This window comes from Lathamus discolor, chromosome 11 (genome assembly GCF_037157495.1).
Source record: "Lathamus discolor isolate bLatDis1 chromosome 11, bLatDis1.hap1, whole genome shotgun sequence".
In the NCBI taxonomy this organism is placed as follows: domain Eukaryota; kingdom Metazoa; phylum Chordata; class Aves; order Psittaciformes; family Psittacidae; genus Lathamus; species Lathamus discolor.
The window spans coordinates 1,420,734-1,438,428 of NC_088894.1; the positions used below are offsets into that span (position 1 = coordinate 1,420,734).

Genomic DNA, 17,695 nt, shown 5'->3' on the forward strand with positions numbered 1-17,695 from the left:
CAATTGTACTTTGCTGAGCCAGAAAAGGGGTAGACCTTGAAGCCTTTTTGACACAGTTGAGTCTTTTCTTCATGCCATCTCCATAGGAGCTGCTGAAAGTGGCCCCAGGGGATGCAGATGGTACAGACAGCCCAAGGGTCTCATTTGCCAGGGAAAATACTACTACTGCTAAAAATCAATGCAAGCACCTGGGCCATGGCTGCAATACTGACACCAGGGAAAGCACTAAGCAATAGCTTATTCCCTGTCAGTAAAGATCACTCACTGTGATCAGGCAGACTCCTGAAGGGCTGGTTTCAAGTGGCTCTGCACTTGCACTGCTTTAGGAACCTCCCAAAGGAGGTCCTTTAATGCGTCCTGATGCCCAGAGGAAGCTCTGGCAGATACCTCACCAGCCCTGCTCACACCTATAGCCTTATGTACAAGATTTAGCTACTGGTTTACTCCTCTTTTATATTATAGGGAAAGAATCTGTTGCTTTATCTTCTCCTTTGGATTTGAAAACTCCCTTGTCTATAAAACCAGAGGCAAGGAGCCCACTTTCGTCAGTTCTACAATGCAAAGCTATATACGAGAAACACATTTCCAGTCTCGTCTATCACACTCAGTTATGAGTGACAGGCCACACAGAAACAGTCCCCAGCATCTCTATAAACCTCTTACTACAGAGTCTAGACAAGGTAAGGAAGCTGTAAACTGATGGATGGGAGTCACGAGGGGATGCGTAACCTCCCTCCTCCAGCCCCAGGCCATGCCGGTGCTACTCAACACCACCAACACAGTGCGGACCACAGCGAGTGGGACAAGCGGCTCCACACGCCAGGTTTCACCACGTCATGCTGGAAAAAACTGGCGTGGAGATCCCAACAGCAATCAGATCCTGTGATTGTGAGGGAAAAGTGCTTTAGAGAAGGGAATAAGAACTAAGCCAAGTGAGGAAACTCCGGCTTCCCAACCTGCAGGCCCTGATGCGGCACAGAGATGTCTCCCAAGGCCCTGGCTCCCAGCAGGATCGGGCAGGGCAGAGCCACACCAGACCCGTTCCCTCTCCATAAGCACAAGGGCAGCAGATTCCAGGATCTCTCTATGGGAAACAGCTTGGCAAGAAACTCGCAAGTCCACCTTATGCACAACCAGTTGATGCTGGTTTTGGTCTCCCTGAGATGCAGCGACATTAGGAGCAAGAACATTCCTGAACACCTCCAAAGAGCACGTGGAGAAGCTGCTTTCACCCTCTCAGCCCTCTCCCACGTTAAGGAATCAATCCTACAATGCTGAAGCTCAAGCTGCTGACAGGCAGTGGTGTACTCGGAGCAGCTGAGAAGCACCACACTTCATTACACTACTTTCACAGTTACTATAATCCTGGTTTGCATGTAAATATATAGCAAGAGATATGGAAATAGTTAATCTTTTATAAAAATATCTGATTTTCATGTAATAAAAAAGGCATTAGAGTACCCTCCAGTGACTGATTTTGTATGCACACCCTAAGTTACATTAGATCTGCTGTGTAAAGCCCCAACGTCACAGGCTGGCTAAGTTACATGATAGAAACCACAGCCACACTCCTGTGTGTCTCTTAGAAAAGATAGTACCAATAAATATACAAGCCTGGGGACAATTCTCAAGCCCAAGTCATGTCCCCTGTTGCACATGTGAACAGGCAGCGTGGTTTTCTTTGTTCAATGCATAGAAACCCAGGCTTCCTACAAAGCTTACAGGGCTGAGCACCCCAGCACTGCCACAGCTCCCCATCTCCAGATGAAATGTCTGGCTTGTCTAATGGACACAGCACTAGACCAGAACTCAGCAGACTGAATTCTATTGTTAAGCCTATTGCTAACAAGCTGAGGTATGTTATTTTCCCAGGGAATACAAGGAAAACATCACCATTTCTTTTATAAAGCACTTTGAGATCTACTCATGAGAAGTCTGAGGTCGTATAAGCAAGCACACAGTACGATCACACCAGTAAAACAGCCAAAGAGCCCATTACATGGGCTGACCCAAGTCCTCTTTGCACACAAATCACACCGTGGCTGCAGTTACGCAGGGCCTGGACCCAGCATGTTATCCCCTACTCAGCTTTGGGGAGTTACTCTCTAATAAGACACCTGTGGTAGGTTTATTTGCAGCACGAGAACAATGGATCAAGTTGCTTTTCCTACTTTAAGTGTCTCATACACACAATAGGAGCTACGTGTCCTCAGGATCCTCAGTTTGTCCTACACTGTCCCAAAGCCTGAGCCCATGCAGCAGGGCAGAGCCTGGGTAACACTTTCATGTGGCTACTGAGGCTCTTCCGTGTACCAAAGCCCTGGCCACAGGAGAGACAGACACAGGCACCCAAGTGCACAGACATAAGGTGCCTGTTTAAGTCTGTCTTGTCTCAAAACAGCTTGGCACAGTTAGGACACTGCATCTTCTTACAGTGGAAGTGGATGGTCTTCTCGTGCCGATCCATGTTGGATTTCAGAGTGAAGGTGGCAGGGCACTGGGAGCACTGGAAGCGGGAGAGCGGATTGGGAAGCACTCTGTCAGTGAGGCCCGGTCGGGGGCAGTCAACCAAGTCCAATGGGAAAAGCATGGAAAAGGCATGCTCATGGATGTGCTCCTTCAGCTCTTCAGCGTGCTGGAAAACCCTCCTGCAGAAACCACAGGTCAGCCTCTTGGTGAGGCTGGAATCCTGGGAGAGGCCATCAGTGGTTCCATCCATGTCTTCGGATCTGGAGAAACTCGTATCTAGAACAGAAACAGAGACACACGAACAGATCAGTGTCCTCTGGTGTAAAGCAGTGACAGGTTTAAAACTCGTTTTTCTCTCTGCTTACCTGAATCAGAGTTATCAAACTGCCAAAGTGCTAAAAGTCCATCATAAGCGGCCTGCAAATGGAAAGCATCCTGGAGTTAAGGCAAGCATTCACAAGAGCACGTCTCTGCATCAGTGCTCAGAGCCCCATCTTACCTCTGCCTTCACCCCTTCTTCAAGGGAGGCTCATCACTTCTCCTGGCCACCAATCTGCCTTTACACGGCTCCCACTCTCAAAGCAGCCAAGTTATTGGGTTGTATTTTGCAATATTTGGTGTTTCAAAGAGAGTAATCGACATGCCCTTTTGGGGCCTGGGTAAGTCCTCAGTTCCCAGCCTCACCAAGCATCCATAGCTCCCACTGGGGCCAATGAATAGAAAATCTCGAGCAGATACAACAGAAGTGGAAAGTTTTCCCTTAGCCCTACACAGCTACTTCTTCTTTCCCCATAGAAAACAAACACCTTCTGCATAACTCCCTTTATGCGGCGCTTTCTGGCACTGCTGATCCAAAAGCTCAATAAAAGGTGATGTTTAGGTTTCAGGCAGCATTTGCAGTGTGCCAGCGTGTGGCAGATGGCACCTCTCTATGGGGCAGAGGCGTGATGCAGCCTGGGCAGGTCTGCTGGGGATGGGCAAGTGGCCGTTCTGAGCAGCTCCCTTTGCTCCGAGATGACTGCAAAGGGAAATCTGTGTTTCCATCCGTTTCTTTACCGGAATTAAAGCATCATTCCAAAATACAAAGACTAAGAAATGCCATAGGAAGCTATGAATTTGATGTCAGAGTGTAATACAGAAGCCAACCTGCTTCTATCCCAATTTAGGTAGTTAGAAGAAATCTAAACGCAACACACAAGAGGTGGGCAGTGGATAGCTGCGGTCTCAGCTATCTTTATGCCATTCTGTGCTTGCATGCTATGTTTCACAAACAGAAGGATTTACAATAAAAAGGGCATGTATCCTTCAAAACCACAGTTTTGTGAATGCAAGTTCTGCCGAGGAAAGGCACAAAGGCTAAAATTAGGACAGCACCAGCCTTGACCTCAACGGACATCCTAGGTTTAAAATACCCTGTGTTTAAAACCAAAACAAAGCTAACAGATCAAAGTATGAAACAGGAGGTTTTTCAAAGCACTCCTATGTCCCGAAACCAGGACACCCAAAACCAGGCAGAATTTGATGAAACAGATACCTTTGCACTTCAATCTGTTGGCATTTCCCCCCCCGCCCCATCTTACCTGGGTGGAGGAAGGCACCTCTCCTTTTGCCATGGTTTCTGGTGACATGCCACCAGAGGAGCAGGCCTCGGGGGGGCTCTGAGTGGCAAGGTGTGATGAAGGCAGCGGGGGAGATGGTGCTTCCACTTTGCCATCACTTTCGCCCCTTGGACGATTCAAGTTGGTGCCAGGCCCTGGGGAACACAGGAAATGAATCTCACCCACGTGCACCAGCACCAGCTGGTGGCTTTACACCAGGCCTCCAAAGGCAGCGCTCGCAGGGTATCTTCCATCAGCGGGAGAAGGGGATGCAGCAGGACACTGATGCTAGAGGCTCTGTTGTGTTTGCTGTGTTCAAACCAGCCTCCCCACGCTAACGCCTGGTGTGTGTGGTGGTGTCACACCGTGTGGCACCGTCACTAAGGGAGTCCATAGGGAGAGAGCAGCACAAACAGCCAGGGCAGTCACACTGCTGAAAGACACCTCTGGGAGAAGCATCACTTCACACCCATTTCAAGCTTTAAGTAACATACACAGAGACCGGATTCTACTGCTGACTTGTTTGAAACTTGGTGGCAAAGCTCCAGATCTCCAGATCTGACCGCGGTGTACTTATTATGTACTGTCAATCTTTGATCTCAAAGTGCTTTACAAAAGATGGGGGAAAGTATTGCTTTCATTCTCTGGTGACCAAGCACGGAAGCGCAGATACTTGTACAAAACTATTCAATGATACCTGAGAGTCAATAAGATTCCAAAAACCTACCATAGATTAAAAAGGAAAACATCATTTGTCTGTCTGAAACAGAAGCTGTTGCAACAGTCAATCTGTAGCACTGGTCAAATGGTAAATGCTGCTCCACAAACTGCCCTGCTAATGCACAACACATCTAAATACAAGTAAGGAGCACGTAATTGAGAGCAGCAGACGTTACAGACTGTGAAGCAAACTTTAACAACCCCCTTGACTGAACGCTGCAACAACATAGTGAGCAGGTCATTACTTCCGAAAGGCAAGCAGGCAAAATGAGGAGCAAATATGGCATCAAAGGAAATAAATGCCTATTTAAAGCACTCGATGCCCTAAAGGCTGTTTTATTTCTCACACAAAGGAGCCTGATTGAGACCTTTACGGATATAAAGCTACAAATAACAAGTCCAAGTTTATTCTAGGGCCAAGTACAACACACTGTGATCTGGGGCACAACAAAGGTTTCTGAACGCCAGCAATCCCAAACCCAACTCTGTATCAGCTCCCAGAGGAAACTCTGCTCTCGTGCCACAGGCTGGATGTTCGATGTACCTTCCTCTGCTTTGATCACAGACGGAGATCTTGCACAACGTGGTTACCTCTGTTCAAGGGAACAATACTCCATGTGTTTGTGCTGGTGATGCTCACTTGGGGCTGTTGCAATTTAAAGCCAGGACAACAAAACGCTAAACTCCCATAAATTCCAGATAGGAAAACCATGAATTCATCAGTATTTCCCATTAGAAACTGTGACTCCACGTCCACAGCAGAATTCCTGCCTAGACATCCGCATATCCCTGGTTTTCCCCCCGAACATCCCAAACTGATTCCAACCTTCCTGTTTACATCGAAGCCACACACTTGAGAGTACAGAGAACTCAAGAGGCATCTCTGGGTTGCACTTCATCAAACAACATGTGCTATAGCACACAGTAAAGAGAAGCCAGTGGGGTCTGGCTGGAGTAATTCCGTATTAGCACCTTCACAGCTTTATACAGGTTCCTAGGAAACTACACACATGTGAAAGCTAAAGGAGGAACAATAAACTCCATCACCCACCATGAGCCACCAAGATGTACAACACAACAAAGCACAAAGCTGAGTTTTAAACCAACAGTTCAGATTTATTTGGTTTCAACAACTGCAGGTAACACAAGAGGAAAAACCCACACAAATGACCCACACTTTGTACAGAAGAAGGCAAACAGCACCTGGATTCGTGTTCTGTCCCATTCTAATACTGGGAGAAACCTTCCTCCCCTCCTAAATTTGTATTGAAATAGATTTTAGTGACAAGTGTTTTAACTTCTCAATCAGAAATCAGTCAGCTCTGCATAGAGATGATGCCTTGGTTTAACAATATTCCTATGAACATGGTATTATCTGGAGAGGAAACTGAGGGAAAGAGAACAACAAAGGTTATTATAGTGCTTAAATCACATCCATTCGCCCATAAATCTTCACGCACCATGTACAAAACTTCCATGTCAGACTGAACCCCTTCAACTCCCTCCTGGGGCTGTTGACCGCTGGGTAAAATGCATTCCTCCAACAGCCAGTGCCAGTGGAAGTGGTTGGCTTCAATGAACCACTGCCTAAAAATAACGTATTAGCCTGTTTGCCCAAAGAAAAGGGCTCTGTGTACCATGGAATCACTCAGCCAGCGAGCTTCGTACGAATTGCTTCTATAAACAGTTGCAGTTGCAAGAGGGTAAACAGGAAAAGCCAAACTTAGACATATAAAAAAGAAGGCAACGTGCTATTCTGGAAACATGGGAGAGTCGCCCTTCAGGGGAGCCCAGCACCCCCAAAGGAGAACAAGGACATGGACTGACCAGCTCGGTTGCTAATGAATATTTAAAGTCTCATTCTGTTGATTATACTTGGCAAAAGCAGCTAAAAAGAGTCAACTAAAGCCTTTGAGACTTTAGTAGCTGTGGTGTAACCATCCGGAACAATGCTACCAAAGTTCAGTACCACAAATGAAGTAAGACACGCATTATGAAGCCAAGGAGCTCAGGAGGAGGAGCTGGAAACCAGCATGGGATAACCTGCTTTTACAGACAGAGCATGAAAACTGAACCTCTTAGACTGGCTGATCTGAAAGATCCCCACAGCAAACTGGGCAGGTTCAGTAATGAATGGCTCCCAAGACAACCTCAGTGTTACCCATGAGTAACGTACATGGTCTTTTTTGCTGCAAACACCACATGTTCTTTAGGTTTCCAACAAGCACATGAACAACATCAGTCTTGATCATACACCATGAACACCAGAGTTCTCAGAGCTGCAGGCTGTCTACAGCTGTGTTACCAAATAGCAAGCTACTTAAATCTTCCCTCCAGATCTGAAATGAGTTTGAACTGGTTTCCTTTAGAAATGCTGCACTTACGTTTGACTCCATCACAGTGATACACCGGCCCTCACACACCCCAGGCTTTGTTTTCCATCAGGAGAATGTTAAGTGATTTCACACCTCAAATGATCATTACAACATACAGTGAATTAGGAAAGCAGCACACAGGGTAAAGGGAAAACTTTGGGGTTTCCTCTTTTAACTCCTCCAACAGTGTGAACTATGCAGAAGGGAAAATGAAAGCTCTTAACATATGCAGTGACCTGGAGAGTGAGATCCCCTTTAGACACAGCTCATCCCACTTTTACCATGGATAATAAATACACTCTTCAGCTCTGTCCACTTCCAGTAAGTGTTTCCTCCAGAGAAGACAAATAACCCCAAGCACTGCTCCTTGAGTCAGTTACTGTAGTGCCTCACAAGCACACACAAGGACACTCCAGTGACAGCAGCTAAGGTTAAAACCAGTTTTAAACTCAAAAGACATTGATCACTTCGAATTCCTGAAACGAGTGTTTCCTTTTCCAATGTGACATATGAAAACTGTGCTGTTTTGGATTTAAAAAGCAAGAAAACCTTTTCCTTGCCCCGTGCTTCTCCCTACTCCCCCCACCTTTTTCTTCTTAAATATAACCCAGGACTTAAAATGACTCAACATCCTCAAATTGTGTTTGAAGTAGAATGTGAAAAACACCTACAAAGCTAGCACCAACCCAGACTGTGCTTTTAGATCTCCAGAACCTTCTTACCCCTCACTTTACTGTCCCTTTATACACTGAGGACTCTCATTAAGACTTGATGCCCTATTGTATTCATACTGACCACTTAAAAGCGAGTCTTAGAGCAGAATGTCTTTTATAAGTGGTTAAAATGAATTGATAACTGGGTTAGAACAAGATGAATGCAAAGTATGTCCCTCAACTCCATCCTTCTGTAAAAATCCTTGTATGAAGCCCCAGCCCCATCCATGCTCTGGTGCGAGAGCTACACCAAGTGACCTGTCTTGTGTTTGCCTCATACAATTCACTTTGCTCCTATAGAGATGAGATCACTGGAGCTGAGCTGATGAAACTGAAGTTATAGTAAGAGGACAGGAACACAGGGACCTCAGACACAGGCTGGAAGGACCTCCTGAGTCACTGCACCCACCAATCATCTATCATTCACCTCCTTTTCTAAAGGGACCAAGCTTTATCTTAAACCCTGTTGGGCTCCTGCCATCACCACTCCTGTTCCCAAACTCCGCTTCTCTGGTTGGGCTATCTCTAATTTCCAGCCCAAATTTGACTGTCTTCTACTCATTTGTCTTTATGCCAAGTGGTGTTTCAGCTTCTAAGTAAAACCTAAAATCCTCCAGTGAAGGAAGGATGATGGATAGAGACAGCCCTGTTGTTAGCAACATTTATCATGACAGAGATGACAGCACTGATCTCACCTGTCACAAGACAGAGCTGAAACCACCGTGCATAAATCACCCTCCTGAGCTCCCCCTGTCCCGGTGCCAGCTGAGGGCACTCTTTCCACTGCACACAAGCCAGAGGCTGAACTGCTCTACAGGGTCTTTGCTGCTGCACTGCAACAAAGGGATTTTCATCCCAGGAGCCTTGTTTGAACCATCTAAATCTGATTTAATTGGAGATCATCCAGTAAGAAAACTACCGTGGAAGGAAGATGAACACTGCAGCACTTCGGCTGCAGAATAAGGTACAACTTTATCTTTTCTCTCTAAACTTAGAAAGATCAACTAAATAGTTTTACTGTTCAGACTGAGAAGTGTAAAGAGACACTAAGACTGACATTACCTGGTGCAGTTATTTCCCTTTATCACATAGCTCAAGCCACCAGCTGACCACTTGGATGGGGCTTGGAGCAAGCTGCTCTAGTGGGAGGTGTCCCTGCCCATGGCATGGGTTGGAACTGGATGAGCTTTAAGGCCCCTTCCAACCAAACTGGTCTGGGATTCATTCTATGATCCTATACCATTAAAAGTTATCTATCTTTTGCCACAGTGGATAGTAAAAGCAAAATAAGTGAACTTTTCATTCTATTTAATTGGTTCATTTTCTCAGTATAGATTAAAATAAACCTTTTCTGCTGGAACCTCAGATGCAGCACTCAGAGAGCCAGTCCCTCCTCTATTTTATACCCCATCTTCTGAGAGCATGATTAAAATACAGCATTAGTAGTTTTTCTTTCTATGTGAGCTAGAGAATCCAACTACTTTGACTGTAATGAATACAAAAGTATGCTGAAAAATCAGCTGCCCACACCTAACATACACTTCAGCTGCCTCCAACACATCACTGGGAGAAAAACCATTCATTTCCATGTGCAAGTATAACAACACAATCAATAGCTGCTCCTTAGAGAGAGGTCTAAAACTAAACAGGAAGAAGTAAAGATCCTTCGATGTACAAGCCCACAACTGTTTCTACAGACCCAGGAGCAACAGGCAAGATGTCAGCATCAGTCAGTTTGGATTCAAACCCTTCGGAGCTCCTCCTTCTGCCATAAGGACTCAAGTACTTTGTGTCTTCTTTGTAAGTACCATTGTGCAAATGAGTAAACCAGAGATTTGAGGACACTACACACGTACACACTAAGTACTTTGTTCCACGGCGTCAGCAGTTAACACTGAAGCTGGATCAACACCGGACACAGTTTTCATTTTACGGAAAGCGGGATTAAGCAGGACATAAAACTGGATCCACACAGATGAGCCGTAACACACAAGCCAGCGACCCGCGTTTTCTCCTCACAAACCACTTAAAGTGTCAATAAGCAAAAAGGAAACGCAAACTTACGAGAGAGGGAGTGGGTGCCTTTGGGCAGGTACTCGAAGAGCAGAGAGCTGTCCTCTCCCAGCATGTCGGCTTTCAGGGACAGCAAGCTGTTCTTGCTCATGAGAGCCGCGCGCAGGTTGGCCACGGTGGCAGCCTGGAGCACATCCTCCTTCTCCGGCGTCAGCGGCTGCGGGATGTACGTGCCCTCCCCGGTGAGGAGCGCTTCCTCCACGCTGCCGTAGGGCTCCGAGCGCTCCACTCTGCTGTCAGAGCTGCTGGGCTCCGGCACCGTCACCTCAGCACCTGCGTGGGGAGAGGGGCTGTCAGAGAGGGAAGAGGATTCCAGAGATGTGGAACACCGCAACTTCAGTGCCAAAGGAAGGGCAGAGGGAGGTGCACGACCTCGCCATGAGCAGTAAAACCTGCAGGAAACCTTAATTATTTACTTAAAATTATGATTTCAGGGTATCTGCTAGTGCTGAAATTACATTCACGTGTTAAATCACAGAATCCCAGCCTGGTTTGGGTTGGAAAGGACCTTAAAGCTCAATCAGCTCCAACCCCTGCCCCGGGCAGGGACCCCTTCCACTGGAGCAGCTTGCTCCAAGCCCCTGTGTCCAACCTGGCCTTGAGCACTGCCAGGGATGGGGCAGCCACAGCTTCTCTGGGCACCCTGTGCCAGCGCCTCAGCACCCTCACAGGGAAGAGCTTCTGCCTAAGAGCTCAGCTCAGTCTCCCCTCGGGCAGGTTAAAGCCATTCCCCTTGTGCTGTCCCTACAGGCCCTTGCCCAAAGGCCCCTCTCCAGGTTCCTTAAAGACCCACTCCACGAAGCTGTACCAGAAAGCCTCAAAGCAAACAGTAAGGAAAAGGCAATCATTAGCTGAGTCCTCCTACACCCTGGAGATGGAATACCCCAGGCTGGGGGCTGCACGCACAGCAGCAGCAACTATGTGAGCTATCAGCGATGTTTTCTCTTTCAAGCAAACCCTTTCCCCTCCTCCATCTGTGTCTTCCTTAATCTCCCATCACCAGTTTTCGTACATATCAGCTAAGCAGAGGGATTCAATTGTTCTGACTTCTTACACATTTTGTCATCCCTCTGTTACTGAGCGAGCGGCTGACAGGTATATAATACACATTTTTCTAGATGATAATGAAGTTTGGTTTAAAAACTAATGCTTCTGCATAAAGGGAAACGAGGAGACTTCAAAAACCTTACAGAAGGTGGCAGAGAAAGTCAATTCTAACCCGTCGGAGTGGTAACGGAACAGCTTTATCCATCACAGACACGACAATACCTCCGCTCCTCGCAGCCTCCGTGGCAAATCCCTGCAAAGAGCTCGGGCCAGGAAGGGTGTCTGTCAACAGCCCGGTGCTGCCAAAGGAGCAGGAGGCAGTAAATCACCTTGTGTTTCCTCCCGGCCTCCTCCCCTGCCAGCTCCAGATGCTGATTGACAGTTGCCAGACCCGTTGCTGCCTGCTGCACATAAACACTAATTGCTAAAACACACGCAGATTAATTGTAACCACAACAAGACAGTAAATGCTCCTCAAAAGCCAACAGCAGTGACAGGCAGTGAAATAGAGGCTTTAGAGCTTCCAGTATTTATAGCTGATGGAACCTAATCAAACACACATTAAGGCCAAATAAATACCCACTTAGTCACATAAGTACTGACATGCTCACAGTGCACCAAAACCCCAAAACTCACAAGTTCCCCTTCTCGGTGCCTCCAAAGCCACTTTGCGCTCCCCTCCAGCACACAACTTCTTTTACCGAGATTTAGGGAAGAAGTCTATGAATCAAAAGCTCCCATCACTTCCCACTAATCCAAACTGTTTACTACAGCGCTGCAGCCTGACGTAAACCCATAGTAAATGAGCTTCTCTTTTGCCATTACTCAAGCGAGGGCTCACGTGGAGGCCCCCGAGCTCCATCCGAGCCCTGCTCAGCTCATTCCTCACCCTGCTGAGACAGTCCCAGTGACCGCCCGGGCTCCAGCCCTGCTCGCAGGGAATCCTGCTTGGAGCAGGGAGCTGAGCAGGGATTAAGGCTGCTCTGAAGCACTGAGCTCATTAGTCTCTTTAGCAAAGAATTATTGTGCAGTTATTCTATTACAGCAGCTGACTTTCCCAAACACAGCAGCTTTAGGGAAGCTTTGCTGGCTTCCTGGCTTCAGTGTTTTACTATTTTTCTTTAGTTTCGAATAAAACACAAGGCTGATTTTTTACAATGCTGGCAACAGCTTCTCCACACATCTCAAACTTCAAAAGCAATGTCAAACCAGTAAAGTTCTTACCTACACATGAAAGCCTAATGTAAAAGGAATATAGGAAACCTGATTGGAATCAAAGAATCCCAGCCTGATTTGGGTTGAAGGGACCTTAAAGCTCCTCCAGCTCCAACCCCTGCCACGGGCAGGGACCCCTTCCACTGGAGCAGCTTGCTCCAAGCCCCTGTGTCCAACCCGGCCTTGAGCACTGCCAGGGATGGGGCAGCCACAGCTTCTCTGGGCACCCTGTGCCAGCACCTCAGCACCCTCCCAGGGAAGAGCTTCTGCCTAAGAGCTCATCTCAGTCTCCCCTCGGGCAGGTTCAAGCCATTCCCCTTGGCCTGTCCCTACAGGCCCTTGTCCCAAGCCCCTCTCCAGGTTCCCTGCAACCCCTTCAGGCACTGGAGCTGCTCTCAGGTCTCCCCTTCAGGAGCCTTCTCTTCTCCAGGCTGCCCTAGCCCAGGTCTCTCAGCCTGGCTCCAGAGCAGAGCTGCTTCAGCCCTTGCAGCATCTCCAATGGCTTCCTCTGCACTCGCTCCAACAGCTCCAAGTCCCTCTGGTGTCAGGGGCTGCACAATTTAAGCCTTGAGGGGCTTCAGGAGAATGACCACCACCATCCCACGGCTCCACCAGCATCCTCTCACCCCAACATTGGTAGCAACTAAACCAGCCATAGCCTCCATTTGCCTGCATTTGTGGACACTTGCCAAAGCTTGGGGTGACAGCAAGATCCCACAACTCTGCAGCTAATTAAAGAAACGCTGGATAATCTTCTATCCTCCTCTTATGTATAAAGCACACTTGACAGTCATAAACAGTAGAACCCCAGCTAAGTCCACCAAATACTTTCCCTCCCACAGCCAAACATGAAGCAGGGCTGGCAAGTCATGCTGCTCGGTTTAACACATGTGGTAAGAAACCACATCAAACCCCACAGCACAGGTTGTGTGTTTCTTTACATAAACTTCTATGTGTGGCTTTGGACAAAGGCCTAGGGACAGGGCAAGGGGCTTGGAGCAAGCTGCTCTAGTGGAAGGTGCCCCTGCCCATGGCAGGGGTTGGAAGTGGATGAGCTTAAGGTCCCTTCCAACACAAACCATTCTGGGATTCTATGAGCATCACGACCACTCCCACCTCCAAGTCTTCATTCCTGCATCCTCCTCTGCTACTCCCTCAGCTGCACCATGACTACGTGTGTAGTTGTGAGGTGAACTCGAGACAGGAACTAATACGTTATAAATAAACTGGTTTATTAAGAAAAGGTTATATTTAAACCCCAAGCAGTTCCCACTCCGGATCACTACATGGCTGCACAGACATTTGCACCGGAACAAGTGGAGGAGAGCGTGGGGGGGGGACAATTCAGCCCCAAGGGAAGGTGGGAGCCACTTCAAACTCTGCTTTTCGCTCAAGGACACTGCCAAACCATGACCTGAGCTGAACTCATCAGGAAAAAACTCAGGTGAAATCAAAGACTTCCTTTGCTGAGATGGTTCTGCCTGTTTGTGTCAAGTACCTATCGAGCTCTGCCTGAGAGTGGGTTTCAGCTGTCATCTCAAGGATGATGTTTCTGGTGTAAGTTGAGGAAGATTTGGCTTCATCTCCTCCTGTGCAACAGACGGTGAAGTTTTAAACGTGCAGGTAAAAAAGAACAAAAAGCTTTCATTTCTTAGTGTTTATTTCTTGGGAATAAAAGAGAAAAAGGAGCACTCAGGCTGTTAGGAAATGACAATCTCTCACCAGCTGCTAAATATACCCTTGCAGCTTCTATTGCAGATACCCCCTTCCTTTCTAACAGAAATCCTTCTAAAGTGTTTCACAACTCCCTGTTAAGCAAACGCAGTGCTCTCCCACGCTGTCATGTTTACACACAGAAGCAATGCCAGGAGCTGTATTGGGTTTGATCAGCACTGGTTTACAAACATAGCAGTCTACACGTGGATAGAATAAACGTGCTCAGCATTCAGAATAAGCTCCAGTTTCACAACCCAGGAAAGTATCAGGCAAAGAGAGATATTTAACCACCACATGTAATGATCATTTAATGCTGCCTGAAGGACTTAAAAGTTCTTCCCTGTGAGGGTGCTGAGGCGCTGGCACAGGGTGCCCAGAGAAGCTGTGGCTGCCCCATCCCTGGCAGTGCTCAAGGCCAGGCTGGACACAGGGGCTTGGAGCAAGCTGCTCCAGTGGAAGGGGTCCCTGCCTGTGGAACTGGATGAGCTTTAGAATCACAGAATACTCAGGGTTGGAAAGGACCTGAAGATCATCCAGTTCCAACCCCCTGCCATGGGCAGGGACACCTCACACTAAACCAAGGCTCTGTCCAACCTGGCCTTGAACACCGTCAGGGATGGAGCATTCACAACATCCCTGAACAACCCATTCCAGTGCCTCACCACTCTAACAGGAAAGAACCTCCTCCTTATATCCAATCTAAAGTTCCCTTCCTTTAAGGTCTCTTCCTTTAAAGGTCCCTTCCAACCCAAACCATCCTGGGATTCCATGGTATATTCATCATACGTGTTTTACCAGCAGAAACATCCCCCTCAACACCTCTAGAATGCTATTTCTGAAATAAACCATGCTGTTCTACACAAAGACGAGGTTTTACACCAGTATTTCTGCAGTGCTATGCTACGAGCACAAGCGCATCTCCCTGTTTGTCTTCCTCAAAACAGTCATCAGTGTCCAAATACCAACTGGAAAATTCTCTCCACTCCTCCAGGTATCGGACTAAACCCCATATTCAACCTCTCTCTTTCCTGCGCTATTTGGTTTTGTAACTCTGAATCAAACTCTGCAGATGTTTTTCTGTGGTGTGTGTCAGCAAAAGGAGCTCCTGGCTCCAATCCCAGCGGCTCGCTGCTGCTCTCCTATTGCCTGTTAGTGACCCCAACTCAACCCTCTGCAGGGCTACAGGGTAAATCTGGTCAGAGAACTGATCTTCCCCACACCATGAACACCCAAAATTCAAAGAGAATACAAACAAGACACCCAAATTCAAAGAGAAATGGTTACATTGGATGAGTTGGTTTTGAAACTGTGCTGAAATGGAGTAATAAAGTGGTCCTTGCAGGAACAGGAATGTTTGGGCAGTGCAGAAATACATTAAACCACACTTTCCCCCCCCCAAAAAAAATCTGCAGAGAACTGCACAGTAACTCCAGACTATCACTTCAACAACACTAAGATTGAGTCTCAGCTTAACCTCTTTAAGTCAGATACCTCATGCACCGATTCTATTCTCTGCTGCTCCTCAATAGTCTCTTCCTGCATGTGAACAGACATCAACACGAAGGGATAGGAATCGAACACCCAAATATCACATTAAACATGAGCACAGGGACTCGTTATGTGACAGGATGCTGAGCTATAACCTTTGGAAAACCCTCCGAACAGTGACCTTCTAAAGCGAGTGCCTGCAAGAAACTCAGAGTAAAGACCAACAGAGCAAAGTCAGGTTCGGGTTGGATTCCTGCCTCTGCAGGATGAATTCCTACTACATCTGAAGGCAAAAGCAGCTCTTCGAATAGGAAAGTGTATGTCCTGAACGGTGCTGATCACAGAGAATTCTTTTTATGTTACAGTTCCCAAATCTTCTTGATTTCTCACTTGTAGTTTCAGTAAAGAAACAAAAATGGGGTAAAGTTTCTTTGTGAGAGGCTGAGATATCTGTAAAGAGGAGCCAAACGCAGCTCTGGCACAGGGAACACATAAACCACTGAGAAGGGCACTTGAGAGAGGGGAAGTGCCTCTGATCTCTGGAGTTAAAGCAGATTAACAGAATCAGGGCTGTTACCGCAGGGAGGAGGAAGAGGAGGGCTTTGGAGCCTGGGGAAAATGGAATGCAGGGTGGGGAAAGGAAACACACTGTGCTTTGAGCTAAAGCTGGGTTAGGGTGGAACCATTTTAAAGCCAGGGTGTAGCCAGGGAGTAAGTGCCTGGGTTTAAAGCAATGGTTTTTGTTTCCAGGCTTCAAAATAACCTGACCTAACCCTTTAATAACAGAAACTCAAACAGCTGTTCCTGCAAGGATCGCATCCTGATGATTCTGTTACCCATAACCGCAGTGATATGGAGAACCTGGGTCGTTCAGTGAGAACTCCTGCCACCTCCACAGTGATTCTTCACACCATGAGGGGAGAACCAAAGCCCAGAAATGGGGCAGCTCCAGAAGCCAGAGGAATGCAGGACATGGGCTAAGCCGATTTCATCCAGTTCGGCACGAAGAAGGGATTCTGGGGGTGGCATCAGAGCCCAAATCTGTCACCCATCCAGGTCTGGCTCCAGTGGGAGCCTGGCACTGCCAACTACCGCTGCTTAAGGTGTCCAAGTACCTTCTCAACAAAACCAACATTAAGCTGCCCCTCAGTCACAGCAAAGAGGATTTTAATGCCTTGCACCAGAACTGCAACTTCAGGAAGAGCAGGTGGAAAAATGCAGTAATTCATTTCCAAGTGGCAGGGAATTTGTGATCTGTTGCCTACCCTCAAAAAACATGCCAGCACCTTCCCAATGAGCCGAAGGGTTCAATCCAAAACGCTCACCTTCAGAAACGATCTTTCCAAAATCGAGCGTAAGAGTGATGTAAATGAGGAACTACCAGTAGGAAACTATTAGAACTTGAGCCTGGGTTGCTTTAGGCCATCAGATATTACTCTGACAACTGACATTTTAACCAGCCCCGTTTTCAGTTGTGGCTGTAACAGGTAATTAAACATCTGCCTTAAGCTGTGACACTGCAACCAGAACTTGGACCGTGTGGCAGGCGGAATGGAGACTCCTGCTCTTCAAAGCAAAAGCCATTTAAAGGAAGAATAAATGACTGTATTCTCTCCAGTGACTTTTCAGCTGCTACACTGTGTGGGCCACTTCAAACTACATACTATTTCCTACTACTACTGCACACTGCCCATTTACCTACTAAAACTCCTCTTAGCATCTCCTTCAATACATCTGTTTTCTTCCCACAAAAAGCTACAGTTTACCAATATACCTTTATTTTAGATAAGATGGATAGTGAATATCAAGTATGTGATATTGCATCTTAAAAAGTACACTTTTCATATTCTTTTTGAGAAGCAGAGGAAGAGGTTTTGGAGAGGCTAGAGCAGATGGATTGATGGATCACTGTGGGAAGCCAGGCAAGGCAGAGCAGCATGTGGGAGCACTGTTATTTACCATGTGGCTGCACTTCAAACTGAAGCAAAAGGGGTTTAATACTGGGCTGCAGAAGTTAAAAGGAAGAGTTAAAAAACAGGAGAATTCAGCCTCAGTAAGGTTCATCCATCTCTAATGGGAATAGCTGGGTGCAACAGCCTAAAAAAACCAATTCACTGGGTCTCAATGCTCACCAGGTATTCCCAGTACAGACACGTTCTGGTTTAACCTTGTCCCTGCATCCCTTCAGTCTGTCTCAGTCCCACCTTTACTACACCAAATTCAGACTCTTCCTTCTCAGCACTTGTCAGTTCTTATTTTCTACTATCCCTCTTCCACTCCT

At 47.1% G+C, this 17,695-nt stretch overlaps 1 protein-coding gene across 9 annotated transcripts in view; it reads right to left on the bottom strand.

Moving 5' to 3' along the window:
* ZBTB46 (zinc finger and BTB domain containing 46) overlaps window positions 1-17,695 on the bottom strand; it is a 48,084-nt gene that overhangs the window by 9,154 nt on the left and 21,235 nt on the right. For 8 of the 9 annotated variants that reach the window (XM_065691764.1, XM_065691763.1, XM_065691761.1 and 5 more), the window contains 4 exons: window positions 9,940-10,221; window positions 4,050-4,222; window positions 2,835-2,886; window positions 2,434-2,745 (listed from right to left, as the gene is read on the bottom strand). In XM_065691764.1, coding sequence (XP_065547836.1) covers window positions 2,434-2,745; window positions 2,835-2,886; window positions 4,050-4,222; window positions 9,940-10,221 — 819 coding nt within the window. The remainder of the gene's footprint in view (window positions 1-2,433; window positions 2,746-2,834; window positions 2,887-4,049; window positions 4,223-9,939; window positions 10,222-17,695) is intronic. The other variant, XM_065691766.1, reaches the window with a different exon arrangement.